Source organism: Oryctolagus cuniculus, chromosome 6 (genome assembly GCF_964237555.1).
Source record: "Oryctolagus cuniculus chromosome 6, mOryCun1.1, whole genome shotgun sequence".
Classification (NCBI taxonomy): domain Eukaryota; kingdom Metazoa; phylum Chordata; class Mammalia; order Lagomorpha; family Leporidae; genus Oryctolagus; species Oryctolagus cuniculus.
Window position 1 is genome coordinate 17,577,560 of NC_091437.1, and position 17,220 is coordinate 17,594,779.

General features: G+C 38.7%; 1 protein-coding gene across 1 annotated transcript in view; it reads right to left on the reverse strand.

Annotated features, from left to right (window-relative positions):
* The window catches only part of FBN2 (fibrillin 2), a 240,425-nt gene that overhangs the window by 209,865 nt on the left and 13,340 nt on the right, over window positions 1–17,220 (reverse strand). Inside the window, exon 5 of the mRNA XM_002710087.5 lies at window positions 16,326–16,421. Coding sequence (XP_002710133.2) covers window positions 16,326–16,421 — 96 coding nt within the window. The remainder of the gene's footprint in view (window positions 1–16,325; window positions 16,422–17,220) is intronic.

Below are 17,220 nucleotides of genomic sequence, written 5' to 3' on the forward strand. Positions count from 1 at the left end.
ACCTCTAGGGCATAGGCGCAGAAATGGGCATTTCTGACAGAGGTGGCTAGGTGACTTATAAACCTATAGAGATATACATTACATTTCAGAAGGATTTCATCCATTTGTGTTAACATGTAATAAATGCATGTAATTATGGGGTACAGTGTGATGCTTTAAGACATTTTTAAAACCAACTGGGTAAACACTGATCTAATTCAATGTCCTAGCTTTTCAAAACAGAAATTACTTATGAATGGACTTGCTCAAGGACACAATCTGTTAAATTCTAATTAAAGTCTATACTGTGACATTCGTACATTAATTCTTTTTTTTTTTAGAAGAAAATAATCTTGTTCAAGATTTGGAATGTGCCTTGTATACTATTTCTAAATCAGATGAAGATACTCACAAACATGTGGCTTTGCACACATGGAAGAAGCTGGCATGCGTTAAACCGTGACATTATGTATGGACATGGGAAACACAGCCTTGGATCCACAGAAGATGAGAAACTCATAAAATTAGTGTTTCTTGGTTCAACTATGTGCATATAATAAATTGCCACAATTAGGGCCCATGCTGTGCCGCAGCGAGTTAAGCTGCTGCCTGTGATGCAGGTATCCGATATGAGCACTGGGTTGTGTCTTGGCTGCTCCACTTCTGATGGAGCTTCCTGCTAATGTGCCTGGGAAAGCACAGGAAGTGCCTGGGTCCCTAACATCCATAAGGGAGACTGTGATGGAGTTGCAGGCCCCTGGCTTCTGCATGGTCCAACTCTGCCACTGTGGCCATTTGAAGCGTGAACCAGTGGAAGATCTCTCTGTCTGCCTCTCTGCGTTTCCAACAAACAATAAATCTTTAAAAAAAGGCCGGCGCCGTGGCTCAATAGGCTAATCCTCCACCTTGCGGCGCCGGCACACCGGGTTCTAGTCCCGGTCGGGGCGCCGGATTCTGTCCCGGTTGCCCCTCTTCCAGGCCAGCTCTCTGCTATGGCCAGGGAGTGCAGTGGAGGATGGCCCAGGTGCTTGGGCCCTGCACCCCATGGGAGACCAGGAAAAGCACCTGGATCCTGGCTCCTGCCATCGGATCAGCGCGGTGCGCCGGCTGCAGCGGCGGCCATTGGAGGGTGAACCAACGGCAAAAGGAAGACCTTTCTCTCTCTGTCTCTCTCTCTCACTGTCCACTCTGCCTGTCAAAAAAAAAAAAAAAAAAAAAAAAATCGCCACAATCTTAAGTTGCAAGTGTCAGCTGCATTATGAAAACTGCACCATCTTCTATCAGAAGCCCACACTCGACTTTCTGTGTGACTTTCATACATGGTCTCATCTTCCTGGACAACACAGCAGGTTGAAACATTTCATTACAATCTCCCTTACCCGCAGCTAAAACAAACAATAGTCACAGTTAACGATAAAACTTACAGTCAGCACATAAAGGAAACGGCCAGAACCCCTGCCATGATATTTTTAAAACGACACCAAGCAATGAACCTGAGAGAGAACCACAACCCTTCTTCCTTCAAATGACAGAGGGAGGGGATGAGAATGACCAGTCCAAGTCCAGAGAAGTCTCACAAGCCCTCCCTGGGGAGCTGAGTATGATGAGGACAGCCACTCAGGGAAAATCTGTAGGGGCCGAAGTCTCCACTCCCCAACATAGAAACCCAAAAAGGCCCAGCCACTGAGAATCCCTCCCACACTGGAGAAAATCGGTGATGACAGAATCATCCTCACCGAGCAGGGTCAGTTAACCTCAGCATTCCACAGGAGAGGACTGACACAGAACAGAAGGAGAGAAGATTCTCAGGGAACAGGAGGCGGGGCCAAAGCCCCTCAAAATCACTAAGAGGGGGGTACAGGAGGGAAAGTAACGCCAGGCGCGGCTCTCTGGAAGCACTGCTGATGTGCAGGCATCACCCACATTTCAGGGCCACTCTGCAACAGAACACCCCATGGTGAGGTGGGGTGATCCTGGCTCAAAGACAGACAACGCAGAGCTCAGCTCCTCTCAGCAAAGCTGCCCTAATGCCAGCTGACGGCTTCCGATCGCTTCATGGGCCCAGAACACAAAGCACCTGAAATACCTGGTTCTCCAACAGCAGCCACTCAGGAGATTTGGCAAGAGAGAATAGGAAAACTGATCTACATGAAAGTCCTTCAGATAGGAGGACACGTCAAAAAGTTGTTGGAAAATACAGAATTCTAAGACAAGGTTACTTCAGTACAAAAAATTTTGACATCTATACATAAGGGTCTTCGTAACGTTCATGGAAGACACATATTATGAAAAACTGCCTACCTTTAACTTTCTCTGCACTAGGAAACTTATCTTTGCAATCAGTTTTTCAACAAGCATTTTTTTTTATTGCTCTAATTCATAGAAGCTCTAGATACAGCTACCCAATTTAAGAAAGCAGAAAATTAAAAGGAGGGGGCAGAGGAAGTAAATAACATGTTATAACTGGCCAGTTTTATTTTTTAAGCATAAAACAGATTAAGAAAACAAAAATACTGTATTATGGGGAAAAAGCACAATCAGGAAATCAAAGAAAATTTATGCACTGTTTCATTACATTACAGAATATATGCTAAAAACTACCTAAGAAAATGAATTTAGAAGTAAAAGGGTCCATGAAAGCCTACATGATAAAATAAAAACTTCTAAGCTAAACAAACTGAAGACAAAATAAAAACACTTCATTTAATTATAAGATCATTACATTAAGTGGTAGGAACAGCACAGCACAAATACAATTACAGATAAAGATCAAAATAATCAAAAAGCAGATAACAAAAGAAATCTAATCAAAAAAATAAATAAAAATCAATTTACTTGAAGTAGAGAAGCTAAATGAAGCAAAGAGGAATATTTTCCTGAGAAAACTATCATTTTAGAGCAAATGATCACTCCATTTTCATTAAAATTTTCATGAAACAAATGATATCAGAATTATTTTAAAAAATTGTTCAAGAATCCAGAAAAAACTGATTTACAGAGGAGGAAAAAAATCTGGCTAGAACGAGACTTCCTCAGAGCACATTAGTGCCAGAAAATAATTGGATTATTCTATAGAAATGCAAGGAGAAAAAATGTAAATGCCCCAAAGGAAACCTACCCACACTGGGATTAACACACAATGAGAAAAGTCCACATTCCCCACAGTGACAAAGCACTCGTGTGTACATCCTCCAGGACAAAATGTAATCAGTCAACAAGACTGACAGAAAAAAAGCAAGAGGCAGTGAGGGATAGCTTACACTCTGTCCTCTTGTGGTGAGATTAATAAAAATTGTGAAATGATGAACCAAGAAACAGTGTACTAGGTATATAATCAGATTTTAAAGTTTTAACTGAAAATAGTAACATTAGAAAGAGATTTGTATAATGTTGAAAGTGAGCTGAAAGCAACATTTTTTTTTTAATTTTGCACTAATTTTTAAGACCAAAAGCTTCCGATGAACAAAAATAGCAGGCAGAAAATTTCTCTTATTTCTCTTCCCTAAATGCTATGACAATTTAACAAAAATTTAGTATTTAACTCTTTAAGAGAGGGTGCCTGCTGTGACTGGAACTAATATAATACAGAGCTATTTTTTAGTCAGATTTCTTGGTTTCTTTGGCATCTATCCCTTGAGAAACTCATCCCAGTTATGCAGACAATAATTAGTAACACTGCAAGTTCTAAAATAAAGTCTCAAAAAGAACAGACACCGTGATTCAGGAAATGTTCCTCACTTTCTTTTCCACTAACACCTAAAACAGGTCCAGCTTTCGCAACAGGTCAAGAAAGCATCAAAGACAGCTGTGTCTTTCTAGGGAAGAACTGGTTACAGTATTACAATATTAACTTATGTTTTCAGATATATATAGTTTCCTTTCCTCTCCAGTTCACTAGCTCCTTCTCTTAAGGAATTAGCCAATGGGATTCATTTATCACCCACTAGTTCTCTGAAAGGTGTGCAGTTCTGGCTTTTTCAAGTGTGTTCTTTATCTACAAGCAGCTAATACCGACAGGTGGGGGCATTAGTCTCAATATCTGACCCAACTGTTACAAAAAGATGGGGAGGACAATTACTTTCACTGTTCAATTTTTTTAAAGGGTTTTACTGAAGTATAACTGACATACAATAAGCTGCACATATTTAAGGTGTACAGTACATTTTACATCGATATAAACCCATGAAATCAACACTACAACCTGTATAATGAACATATCTATCCCTCCAAGTTTCCTCTTGTTCCTCTCTAAACTGTCCCATGCATGCCTGTCCATCCCTAAGTAACTACCAACTGGCCAGCTGTCATAATGCACAGGCTTCAGTTATTTAGAATTATATGGAAACTATAACATATTGTACGCATTCTTTTTCACCTGGCTTCTTTAACAAATATTTAAGGTTTATTCACTTGGCCTACATCTATCATTCATGATTTTTTATGAACCAGAAGTATTCCATTGAATGAATAAACAATGCTTTATCTATTCACCTGCTGATGGGCTGCGCTGCAGTTCTAGATTATTACAAATAAATCTGCTAAAAGCCTCTGGGTACAAGGTTTTTCCATAGGTATATGCTTTCATTTAGTGAGAGCAAATAAGTAGGAACAGAAAGGCTACATCATCTAATAGTTATATGTTTAGTTTTTTAAGCAACTTAAAACTATTTTCCAAAGTGGTTGCACCATTAGCATTCTTACCAGCAATGTATTAAAGTTCCAGTGTTGTAGCATCTCTATGTGACTATAATTTTCATTACATGAATCACCAATCATGTTAAACCTATTTATGCATGCTTATCTGCCATTAATGTAGGTTCTTCAGTGGTGAAGTGTTTGCACGGATCTTTGCCTATGCTTTTAACTGGGAAGTCTGTATTCTTTTGAATGGATTCTAATATTTCATATATTCTAGATACAAGTCCTTTATCAGATAGAAGATTTGCAAGCACATTTTCACCAGCTCACGGCCTGACTTCACCTTAATGGTTTCTTCAAAGACCAGAGTTTTTAACTTTGATGAAAACCAATTTATTCATATTTTACGGGATTATGCTGTTGGTATAGTATATAAGCATCTGTGCCTAATCCACAGTCACAAAGAGCTTCCATTTTATTCTAAAAGCTTTATCATTTTAGGTTGTACACATTTGTCTATGACCCATTTTGACTTCATTTTAGTATCTGGTGGGAGACATGAGTCAGTTAATCTTTCCGCATATAAATACCCAATTACTGTACCACTTCTTAAAAAGACTTCAATGAATTAGCTTTGCACCTGTGTTGACAATCATGGTCCATATACATGTGGGGTCTGCTGCTGTGCCCTTAGTAGTCTATGTCTGTGCCAAACTCTTTGGATTACACTGGATTGATTAGTTTAGTGGTTAGGATGACTGCATCACATATCACAGCTTATGGGTTTAAGACCTGGCTTCAGCTTCCTTCTAACATTGACCCTGAGAGAAAGCAGTGATGGCTTGAGTAATGGGGCTCCTGCCACCCACATGAGAAATTCAGAATGGGTTCCCATCGACCTTGGTCCAGCCCCAGCTGTTGTAAGCATTTAGGAAGTGAACCAGCAGTGACCTCCCTCCCTCTCCCCTCCTCCCCCTGCCTCTGTCAATGAAACAAAGGGAGGGAGGAAAAGAAAGAAAGGCATGAGATCAACAGAAGGAAGGAGAGGGAGGAGGGAAGGAGGAAGGGAGGGAGAGAGGGAGAAGCAAAGAAGGAAAAGATGAAGGAAGAAGAAAAAAAATCTTGAAATCAGGTCCTTCAATTTGGTTCTTTTTCAAATCTCTTTAGTCACTCTGATTCCTTTGGATTTCCATCTACTGCCCCAAAATCGTGCTGTGGTTTTAATCATGATTCTGTTCAATCTGTAGTCAATTTGGGAAATACCGACATCCCACAATATTGAGTCTTCTAACAAATGACCACACTTTGTCTCTCCATTTACCTGGTCCTCGTTAACATAGCTCAGAAGTGTTTCGTAGTTTTCAGTATAAAGACTTTGCACATCTTATTGTTTTGGAATTATCCCCAAGAACTCATATTTAGGGTGCTGTAAACAGTACTCATTTACATTTAGATTCTCAAGCAATCATTGCTAGGTATAGACAAGTAACTGACATTTATACATTGATCTTGTTTCTTGCAAACCTACTAAACATATAAGCTCAAGTATCTTCATTTTATTTTTGGTAAAGCAATCAAGTTTCCTAAATAGCCAATTATTTTTACTTGCAAAAAGAACAGTTTTATTTCTTCCTTTCTAAGGTGGATGTTATTTATTTATTTTTTATTGCCTTACTGCCTTCTTTAGAAGCAAACAGTAGAATGTTCAACAGGAGGGCTGAGAGTAATCACCCTTCTTTTGGTTACTAATATTGAGTAAAAGCACAAAGGTTTCCATCAGTGAGTGAAATTAAGTCATGGATTTTCTGGAAATAGCTTTGTATCATGTTGAAGAAGTTCTTTTCTATTCTCTAGTGTTGACTGTTTAAGAGAATGGAATTGCAATTTTGTCAAATGCTTTTTTCTGTCATCTATTAAGATGCTCATATGCTTATTTTATTAATAATAGTGAATTACATTGATTTTTTAAAAATATTTTAAAAATTTATTTGAAAGGCAGAGTTACAGAGAGGAGGAGAAAAAGAAATACAGATCCATCTGCTGGTCACTCCTCAAATGGCAGCAATGGCTGAGGCAAGGCCAGGCTGAAGGCAGGAGCCAGGAGCTTCTTCTTGGGCCACCCTCTGCTGCTTTCTCAGACACATTAGCAGGGAGCTGGATCAGAAGTGGAGCAGTCTGGTCTTGAACCTACACCTATATGGGATGCTGACATTGTAGATGGAGGCTTAACCTGCTATGCTACAATGGCAGCTTGTACAATGATTTTTTTTTTAATGTACTGGGATAAACCTCAGTAAATGATATTCTTGTTGTAGTATGTTGTTTATATACATTGATACAAATTTGTAGAGAAACTTTGCGTTGTAATATTTTTGTAGTATTACATTTTATCTTTTTCTGGTTTTGTTATCAAGGTAATTAGGTTGTACAGAACCAGTTGAGAAGTGTTAATTCTAATTTCCTAGAAACATTTCTAGAGAACAGGTATTATTTTCATCTAAGATGTTGGCCAGAAAGCTCAAGAGAAGCCACCTGGGCCAGAAGTTTTCTTTATGAGAAGGTTTTAAACTATACATTCTGTTTCTTTAATTGATATAGGGATATTCATGTTATTTATTTTTTCCTTATTTGGGCTTCAGTGATTGATATCATTACAGAAACTGGCCAGCTCATCTTCAATGGCTTGATCAAGATGGTCATGGTATTGTCTCACTATTCAATCAGTATCTGTAGTGACACAGGAAATTTGCATCTTTACTTTTTACTGGTCAATTTTATTGCTCTTTTCCACAAAACAGTTTTTTTTTCTTTTTCTTTTCCACTTCTTATACTTTCACTCTGAAATTCATTGTAGCTTTTCCAATGCTTACTTTTTTTTTTTAACTTTTTCTGGTTTTTTAATGTAGGTACATGGGGCTGGCACTGTGGTACAGCAAGTTAAAGCCCTGGCCTACAGTGCTGGCATCCCATTTGGTCGCTGGTTCAAGTCCCAGCTACTCAACTCATGATCCAGCTCCCTGCTAATGCACCTGTGAAAGCAGCCAAATATGGCCCAAGTCCTTGGGCCCCTGCATCCATGAGAGACCTGGAAGAAGCAACCAGCTCCTGGCTTCGGGTCAGCTCAGCTCCAGCCATTTTGCCATTTGGGGAGTGAACCAGCAGGTGAAGACCTCTTTCTGTCTGTAACTCTGTCTCTCAAATAGTTAAAATAAACCTTTTTTTTAAAATGTAGATGCTGAGATCACTAGTTTGAAACCTTAATTCAGAACTTAATGGTCAAAAATTTTCCTATCAGTGCACATTTGATGGCATCTCACAAATTTTGATGAATTGTTTCATTTTCTCGTTATCTTTTTTTGCTTTCTTTCGATTACTGCGCTTTAACACGGTTTTTTTTTTTTTTTGGCTTATTAGATAATTCTGTACTTTCTTAGTGGCTGCTTTAAGATATAATGCAGAAAGGTTTAACTTATGAGAGTTCACCTTCAAACAGTTTTACAGGATCTGACATAGATTCCATAACCTCCAACGCTTGCATTACATCTTTACTTATTACACTTCCACATCTGCTGTAAACTCCAGGGGACACTAAATATTTTTCATTCCAATAGCCAACTACTTCTTAAACAGCTTTAAATATGAAGGGGAAAACCTGTGTGTGTGTGTGTGTGTGTGTATTTGAATCTAAATATGTGTGCATTTGAGTGTACATGTATGCGTGTGTGAATGTGTGTGTGTGTACGTGTACATGTGTGTGCATGTGTGAATGTGTGCATGTGTATGAATGTGAGTGTGCATGTGTGAGCATGTTTGTGTATGTGTTAGTGTGCGTGTGTGTGTATGTGTCCACAGAGTTACATTTTCCTGATGCTCTTTGTTCCTTTGTGTAGACTGGCATTCATATCTAGGAATTTTTTTCTGTCTAAAAGATCGCCTTAACCATTTCTATGGCACTTCACTGGTGGTAATTTGTGTATGTTTGAAAATAGCTTTATTTTGCCTTTTCTTTTGAAAGGCAGTTTCTTGAATATAGAAGCCTAGACAGAATTTTTCATTCCAGTACTCTGAATGTGTCATTCCAGTCTTTTCCCTTGCGGTTTCCAACAAGGAATTCTTCATATTTTTCCTTCTCTGTAAGAAACCTATCTCTTTTTCTCTGGCTGGGTTTAGATTTTCCCTGTATGCTTAGTTCTGAGTAATTTCATTATGATGAAATTTCATTATGATTTTTGTGTTTGGGGTTTGTTAGTCTTCTTCGTTCTGTTGATTTACAGCACTCATAACCGTTGGAAAAATTCTGACCATTATTTATTCACTTATCTTCTGTTGTGTAGTCCTTTGGGTAACTCTAACTGCATGTATCCCATCTGCGGGGGGTTGTCACAAAGCTCCCTGTTCTGAGAACTTTGACCATGCTGCTCTCCCCGGAATTTCCGCTCCATCTCTCCAACCTCAGAACCCTGCCAGGCCGGGCCAGGTTCTTCTCACTTCGGCATAGCTGCAGAAACTCTTCTCCAGGAACAAGTTGAGGACATCAAATGTTCCCTTTGTTTGAGACCTCTGACTGCGGTTGCTTGGTATCCAGAAACTTGAAAACAAGTGTTTCAAATGTTGTGTCCTGTTTCTCAGTTCTTTTCATGTAAGAGTGTTTGATCTGATTGCTACTAGCCCATCTTGGTTGCACAACAAAATCCCAATTTTAAGCATTTCAAGTTTTGAATAATTATTTTGGAAGATCATATACATAAAAAAGGAGTTATTATCTGAGATCTTTTGTCTAAAGGATTTACCTAGGACCTATAACAAAGAATGCAACAAAGAAAACAGCCAGCTCTCATTCAGTTGGCATCATGCATCCTGCAACCACTGTTCATCCTGAACAACTGACACAACATAGAGTGAACATATGCATATATGTCACTTACAAGTCATGGTTAAGTGAATGAGTTCTGAGGTTCTCAGATCTGTGCTCAAATCCTACTTTCATCATGTACTAGCTGAATCAAGGTCAGAAAAAATCCTTCATTTCTTTGTGCCCCAGTTTTCTTATTGGTAATATGGAATTCTTTTGAAATATTATCTTTGGGTTTTTCTAAGAATTAATTCCTCCAAAGCAGCTATCAGAGAGAAGGTTCAGTAAGCGCTATTTTCCCCCAATATCACATTATTTTCACCTCCTATTTATACTAATTATCTGTCACAGGCACACACAGGCCATCATCTCAGTGACTGCCTTATTCAAACTCAATGCATGCGTTGCTCTCCCCAGTATGCAGAGAGTTCTTCTTGGATGTCTCCATCCGCCATTCTTCTTGTTAGTCACTCCAGATTGAGCTTTTAGAGATCTACTGTCACCTACAGAAATCACCCATCACTCTCCTCCCCAGCACCTGATGAACAGGGGGCAGCCTCTTAACGCTGGCATTCCACACTACGTGTTCTAAGGTCCAACTTTGTTTTATCAGCCTCCTACTCTATTCTTCCCTTTCACTAACTGTGTATTTTAGCCACTCAAAATGACTAAGCCTGAAGGACCTTTATGATTTCTGCACTTGTTTTATCCTACTACTTCTCCTTGGAATTCCTCTGTTAGTGCGGTCACATACAAAGTGCAGTCACATATATGTGGTGGACTTGCCTAGTTTCCATACCAGTTAATGTCTACTGACTTCCAACATGGTGTGGAATCACAACAGGAAAACATTTATGGAGCTGCCCAAATATCAAATGCTTGAATATTTTTATTTTATACCCCACTTTTCCCTGCCTCTAGGTAGATAAAACAAAAACAAGAAATGAAATAGAAATACATATAAAAAGGTGCTCAGAGTTGGAATAGATGAAAATATTCATGGTTTTAGCTCAAAAGGGGATAATACCAGGGTCCAATCGGCTGACAAAACATTATGTTTTATTCCACAGACCTAAACAGAAGAGGCTTAAACCAAGGATTGCGACATGGAAACCCTGGTCTCCCATAAAGAGCAACCACTGAACGGACACCCTCACAAACTTAAGCCCTTCCTTTATACAATTTACACAACGCAGAATCGCCCCACTGTCTTACGCTGCAGCTCCCTTTTCCATCAGCCCTCCTTTTCCTCTTGCCTTCTCGTTCGACTTCTCACTGTCTGCTTTTTCTTACTCCATTCTCTTTCCCTCTATTCTTAATGGCATTCAAGATAAAGATGTCATCTGAGCTAGTGCCAGAGTTAAGTTCCCACAGATTTTCTGGTATTTCTCTGATGCCCATTTAAGGCTAAGTTTAGCTTACTAGAGTGCAAGGTTATAAAATGTTCTTCTTAATGTCCTCACAAGTGCAGCTGTGTGTGTGTGTGTGTGTGTGTGTGAGAGAGAGAGAGCGCGCGAGCGAGCAAGCACAAGGCATACTTGCCATGCACACATGGGAACATTCTCCCCTGGCTCTTTGTAGTTTTCTTTCTAGTAAATCTTCAGAGTATAAAAAAGGAGAGATTTGTATTTTCTTAAAATATCCATCAGCTTAATGACTGTGGTAACTGATAATTACTCATGGAGTTTCAATAACATTAGCATAAGACTCAATTATGATGTATCTTACAATATCAACACAAGATTCCTCTCTCTTTCCCACTAAAATGGGCTATGTGAATTCCAGTTAAATTCATTTCACTGATACGAAGACTTTTCTAATTCTTACTGTAATAAAGAAGCATTTCTGGGCCCTGCACTTGTTCCTACTCCTATTATGGTCTTTACTGAGTCGTATTCATCTTCATGTTTAAAATAGCTGACTGGTGCTGGTCTTTAAATAGACAATTTGCTTCCCATTAACAGGGAGTGTATACTACTCTTTATAACTCAAGTTTCAAGAACTTAACCTAATACTGAATAAGTACTCAAAAATATTAGATGAATAAACAGTGAACATTTATAAAGAAATTGAGTTTATTTATCTCCCTGTATGTCATAATTTAGTTAAAAACAAAAAATGAAATAAAAGCCCAAGAGCTCTAGATAAAATCTTTAGATATTTATAAGATTTGGGGATGGGAAAGGACATCTAAGCATAGTATCAAAGGAACAAATCATAAAAAGCAATTCTAGAAAGCAATGAATAGAATATATCTAAAGCTCTAAAAACTTTCGTATACCCAGTGGTTAATAATTAATTTCTAAAATATGTTCTAAGAATATAATCAAGAAGACAGATTTATTTACAGAGATTTTTGTCCTACATAGCTAAAATGCAAACCAATCAACAAAAAGAAAACCTAGAAATGATCCAACATACCAAGTAACAGGAATTATAATTATGCAGCTGTCTATAACACGGTAACTAAGTTTAAAGTCTTGAATCAATTGTTTGGTGTCTTACTCCTCTTTTCACATGCTCAGAGCTACCATAAGTCTGCCCTGGGCAAAGCATCCTCATCTGAGAGACTGAGAAAACAACTTTCCATACATCATAGTGTTCTTGGGAAGAACGCAGATGCATCGCCCCTTATTATTATAACATGCACTTGCAACCACCACAACCTAAAGAATAATGTATTTAACAACACAAGAGGGGATGACGATATAAGTGCACTTTGTATTACAGAACAGTAGATTCCATTAAGAACTGGAATGATCTCATCCTTTGTAAATACTATGAGTATGTATGCAGTAGGGAAAAAAAAATGACTCAAAGTACATTCTACAAAATATTATGGCAATAATTCCCGAATGGAGAAATTATGAAAAGTAGCATTTTCTTATATCTTATTTTCTAAACAATTTTACAGTACAATTATATAATGATTAAAATTTATAGCTAGACTTGAGGCTGCAGTCATGTACACCTGACCGGTAGATTGTGGCCAATCCCTTCACAGGAGTCACCATCACTATGCTCCCACTGAACTATACTGTAAGAGATGTTCTGCACACCTCAAATGCCCCACGTGGGCAGCAGCAAAACCTTGTAGGGCTCCAACAATAGGATCCCACACTGGGGTGGGTAAGATACTGGAGGAGAGAAGCAGACACTGAGTGGGCCTGCTCTGAGACCCTGGTTCCTACATCAGGCTCTACAAATGAATGGCTGCATGTGAGCTGCCCCAAAGTGAATCAATCCATTTTCATTTTACATAAGGATTTAAAAGTTTAGATTTTATAAATCCTCTCACAGTTTTTTTTCCCCCACTACAGATGCAGACTGAAAAGTTTTCTTGAAAATGTCAATAGATTAAAAAAGTAATTCTCCAGTTCTTTTTAAAGGTACTTTTTACTGAAAGGTGCACATTTTAAAGGTAATGACACTGAGCATCAAGGTACTGTGAAATTTTTAGTTTAAAGAAAGCCAGGTTTACAAGATAACTTTGTAGTAGCAATTTATGTGTAACTTAAAAGGGTTCTGGCTATATTCCTAACAGATGGTCTTTAAATAGGCTTCATGGAAAACTTAAATACACAATAAGAGTTCAACAATTATTTAAGTTAAAGAAGTTAAAAAAAGGGATTCTGGGCAGGCCACATTTGTGGTCAAGTAATCATTTTATTTGTCCAGAAATCTCAGGTAAATTTCACATCTTGCCTGCTTGCCTTCAAGTTTCTACTAATGAATAAGAAAGTACATGTTAAATGTTACAGAAAAAAAAGCCACTAAGTCTTGATATATAATGCTAATCCACTTTCTATCCATCCTCCAGTATACTAGGTACAATACTGACGTTTTCTCAAACATGATCTGGAGAGAGAAGCTAAAAGAATGGAACACCTTGTGCTGTGCTTCTGTCTGTCTGAGAAACAGCCTGGGGCCATTCGAACTGTTTTTATGGATGCTAAGTATCAAAGGACACTGGATGTATCAGCAAGAGTGACAACAGAACTCCAAAGAGGTTCAGCTAAGCCAACACCAAGCCTTGAGTTAAAAACCTTAATCGTGCCAGTCATTAGTTATCAGGCTGTCTCTGTCTCCAGTCCGGAAACCAGTCTGCCAGAAGCCCAGATAGCTGGAAAAGCAGCCAGGTCTTATCACACAACTGGGTCCCAAGAGGCCAATTTAAAGGAAAATTATACGTATTAGACACGGAGGAGGAAAGAGATCCCTAATTTTACAAAAGTCTTCTTTTCTTTTTATCTAAGCAACATGTATCTTGACACTCAACAGTAAAAAGAAAAAAAAAAAAACACAAACTTTAAAAACTTCAAATGTTAACAGGGACCACTAATCTACTCACTAACCACAACGTAAACAAGTTACTCCTTTTGTATCGATTTAGACAAAGCTGCTAGAGAAAAATCAGGACTTTCATTTTTAACGGCATGAGTTATTCTATACATCTTTAAAAGACAACTGAAAATCTCTTAAAAATGTGAGAGGTTCACTGCTGTCATCTAAGTGTAAGTTACTACTTTGTAAGAAATGGAGTTTTAGAACATTCATCTGAAGGGTAGTAATCAAAAACACTTTTGAGAAACAAACTCACATTTAAAAAATCTTTAAGGCCAATTCAATAATTGATTTTGTGATCAGTGCTGAAAACATGCTACTGTGAATGCTAAGTGCCTGTAAGTATTGGATTCCCATAAATTCAGTAAAGACTAGCAACTTTGATGAATGAGCAATCGTTAAAGAATAATGATGTATTGCCAGGAAGCCTCAGAGTTGAAACTGCCCACCCAGTTCCTCTGCCAATTATGAACTGAACTTGAAGTCTGCTTCAGGATTAAAGAGCTGCAAAGTTTACATGACTTCCAGAAAAATGAACATAATCTCCACCAATTATGATTATGTTTGAAATTTTAAATTTAATTACTCTCCATTTCATGGTGTTTAAATAAACTTAACATCATCTAGGAAATTTGTGTTATTCTATTCTGAACAACTTATCATTTTATGCTAACATTTCGTAATTTTTACAAAATAAAAGCATCTGGTAAAGACATTTAAATTCATCCTAAGTATAACTACTAACTGTCATTTTTGGAATGTTATTTAGTCTCAAGAAATCTCAATTAGGTTAGGAATAAAGTATCTTGAGTGTATATACATATAAGTGAATGTTAAAAAGCTGCACACATCTTACTTTACAAACTTCACCATATAATTCTCATTTCTCAGCTTCTTCTCAAGATTTAACCTGAATAACAACATGAAGTATTGTCAAGGTATTGAGTATGATTTTTAAAACATAATGTCTTTGAAATTCAAAGCTTCACTCCATATAAACAATCAGCATGACTTACTAGCAATATTTCACTGATATAACTCTACTTTCAAATAAAGAGAATGTTGTACAACTTTAGAAGCTATTACAAGTCCTTTGAAAATAAGTTGAGGACATATATCATAATGAGCAGTGATATATACAATATTACTTTAGCTTGAGCTTTTTTGCCCTCTTAAAAGTCCAGTGCTAGACAGCTCTTAACACATTTAAAATGTATTTCTTTATTTACTTATTTATTTAGAGTCAGAAAGAGAGGGAGGCATGGAGAAAGAGAAAGAATACGACAGAGAGAGAGAGAGAGAGATTGATTGATGTCTCATCTGCAGGTTCACTCCCCAACTGCCTGCAAAGGTTAGGGCTGGGCCAGAGCCAAAGCTGGAATTCAGGAACACACTCCAGGTTTTCCATGTGGGCAGCAGTCAGTTACCTGAGCCATGACCACTTCCTCCCCAGGTCCTCATTGGGAGGAAGCTGGAGCCAGCAGCCAGAACCGGGAATCAAATCCAGGTACTCCAATGTGGAGCGTGAGTATCTTAACCACTAGACTAAATACCTATGCTCCATATCACATTTTATTAAGTTAAACTTCTTTGGCATGTCATGGTAAACCACTTGCCATTAGGATATAAGTATTAGGTCACTTTGTGCATCTGTGCTGGAGATTTTCAGTAGTTTCACTGCTATTCAAATCACAGTAAGTTGGTTTCTGAGTGGCATCACTCACCATGAACACGTCTCGCATAGATGATGTGCACCTGCAGCGTCCCCCGGCTCTGCTGCCCTGCCCGGCAGATGCCCAACGCTCCCATCCACACAACTCTGAGGACACTCACATCATCCCCTGCTGCAAGGACAAGTCTACACCAAGCAGTGCCATGCACCGTTTCTGAAACTCAACCTTAAACCAACCAGCACAGAAAACATCTCCAGAGGCTGTCACTGGCCTACGGCTGGAGGACTGGTTTTCTAGCTATGAACAAGGAGCATAGCACATCAGTGACTGCTGAGAGCCACATTTTAACCTAAAAAAATCCTCCAGGATAGGGCAAAACAAAGAGTTAAATAAGGGTTAACAGAGGGAAAGCCTTGATCACATCCCACCTGAAACTCACCAGCCTTGTACTTTTTGTTATGGAATGTAATATGTTTCCTTATTGCTTTGAGCAGTGACGTCAGATTCTGAGAGTCTTGTAGCCAAGGACATCCTGACACCTCCCCCCTTCTTTTTAACACAGACTCCTAGTGTGAATTAAGCATCGCATTACAATTTGCCATCAGTCACTTAGTTAACACTATCCAAGACCACAGCCCCAAATTGGTCTCCCAAACAGGTCACTCCGGTGACACTTCTGTTGCTATCTCACAATCAGTAAGCATTCAAGCTACAGACATAATCAAAGGAGAGCAGAAACACCGGTTTCTTAGAACTTTCACCGAATAACCCAAAAACCCACTTTTACAATACACAGACTACTTCCAAATGAGGTTCTCATCGCCCTTCTGTCTTCTTACCTCTTTCACACTGCGGGCCGGTGAATCCATAAACACACGCGCAGCGGTTAGGTCCAATACAACGCCCGCCGTTCTGGCAACCATTGTCACAGACAGCTGTACAGGAAAACAGCAATCATTAGACAGGCATCCTTCAAGTGCAGAAGAGCTGGGTAGTGATGCTGCCAATAAAGGCTCCTGCATTAAATGTACACACTCAAGCACAAGTTACAATTTGCAACACAGATTTCAGTCATTACGTTTAAGCTCAAATGAAGACACACGTACCTAATTTAAGCAAACCACTTTAATAAGCAAGCATTCCACAAAAGGTTTTTATTTTTATCAGAATCCCAAAAATTGGCCACACAGTCAGATTCTTGTTCTCTGCGCCCATAATGTAACTTTTCATAGGGAAGGACATAAAGAAAATATGGAGAAACGAATAGGAAAAAGGCAAACCCCAGCTAAGGGAACAAGGGGATACGGCAAAATAAAAGGAATATGTTAAAATCGGAGAAGTAAACAGAGCCAGAAAAAAGGGACAGGGAAATAGGAGAAGTAAAACCAAAAGGAAAAATTAGTGAAAAAGGATCATCAATGTTTGAGATCAACTCTCAGGATGCCTGCATTCCCTATCACAGTGCCTGTTCTGGTCTGGTGCCTGCCCACCTGCTGCAGTAATCTGGACATGGAGAATAGCAGCCTCCTCCTCAGTCCCTTTGCTCTCTGCCCAATCCACTCTCCGTTCGATCTTGCCCAAATGACATCACCAATTCAGCCAGACTCCACCAAAATCCTCTAGCTATCACTGCTGATCTTCGCTTCTTTATTTTCTTTTTTTTTTTTTTTTTTTTTTTTTTGCCCATCACACTTGGTCCATCTATCAACACATTCTGCCTCCCACAGATTCTAA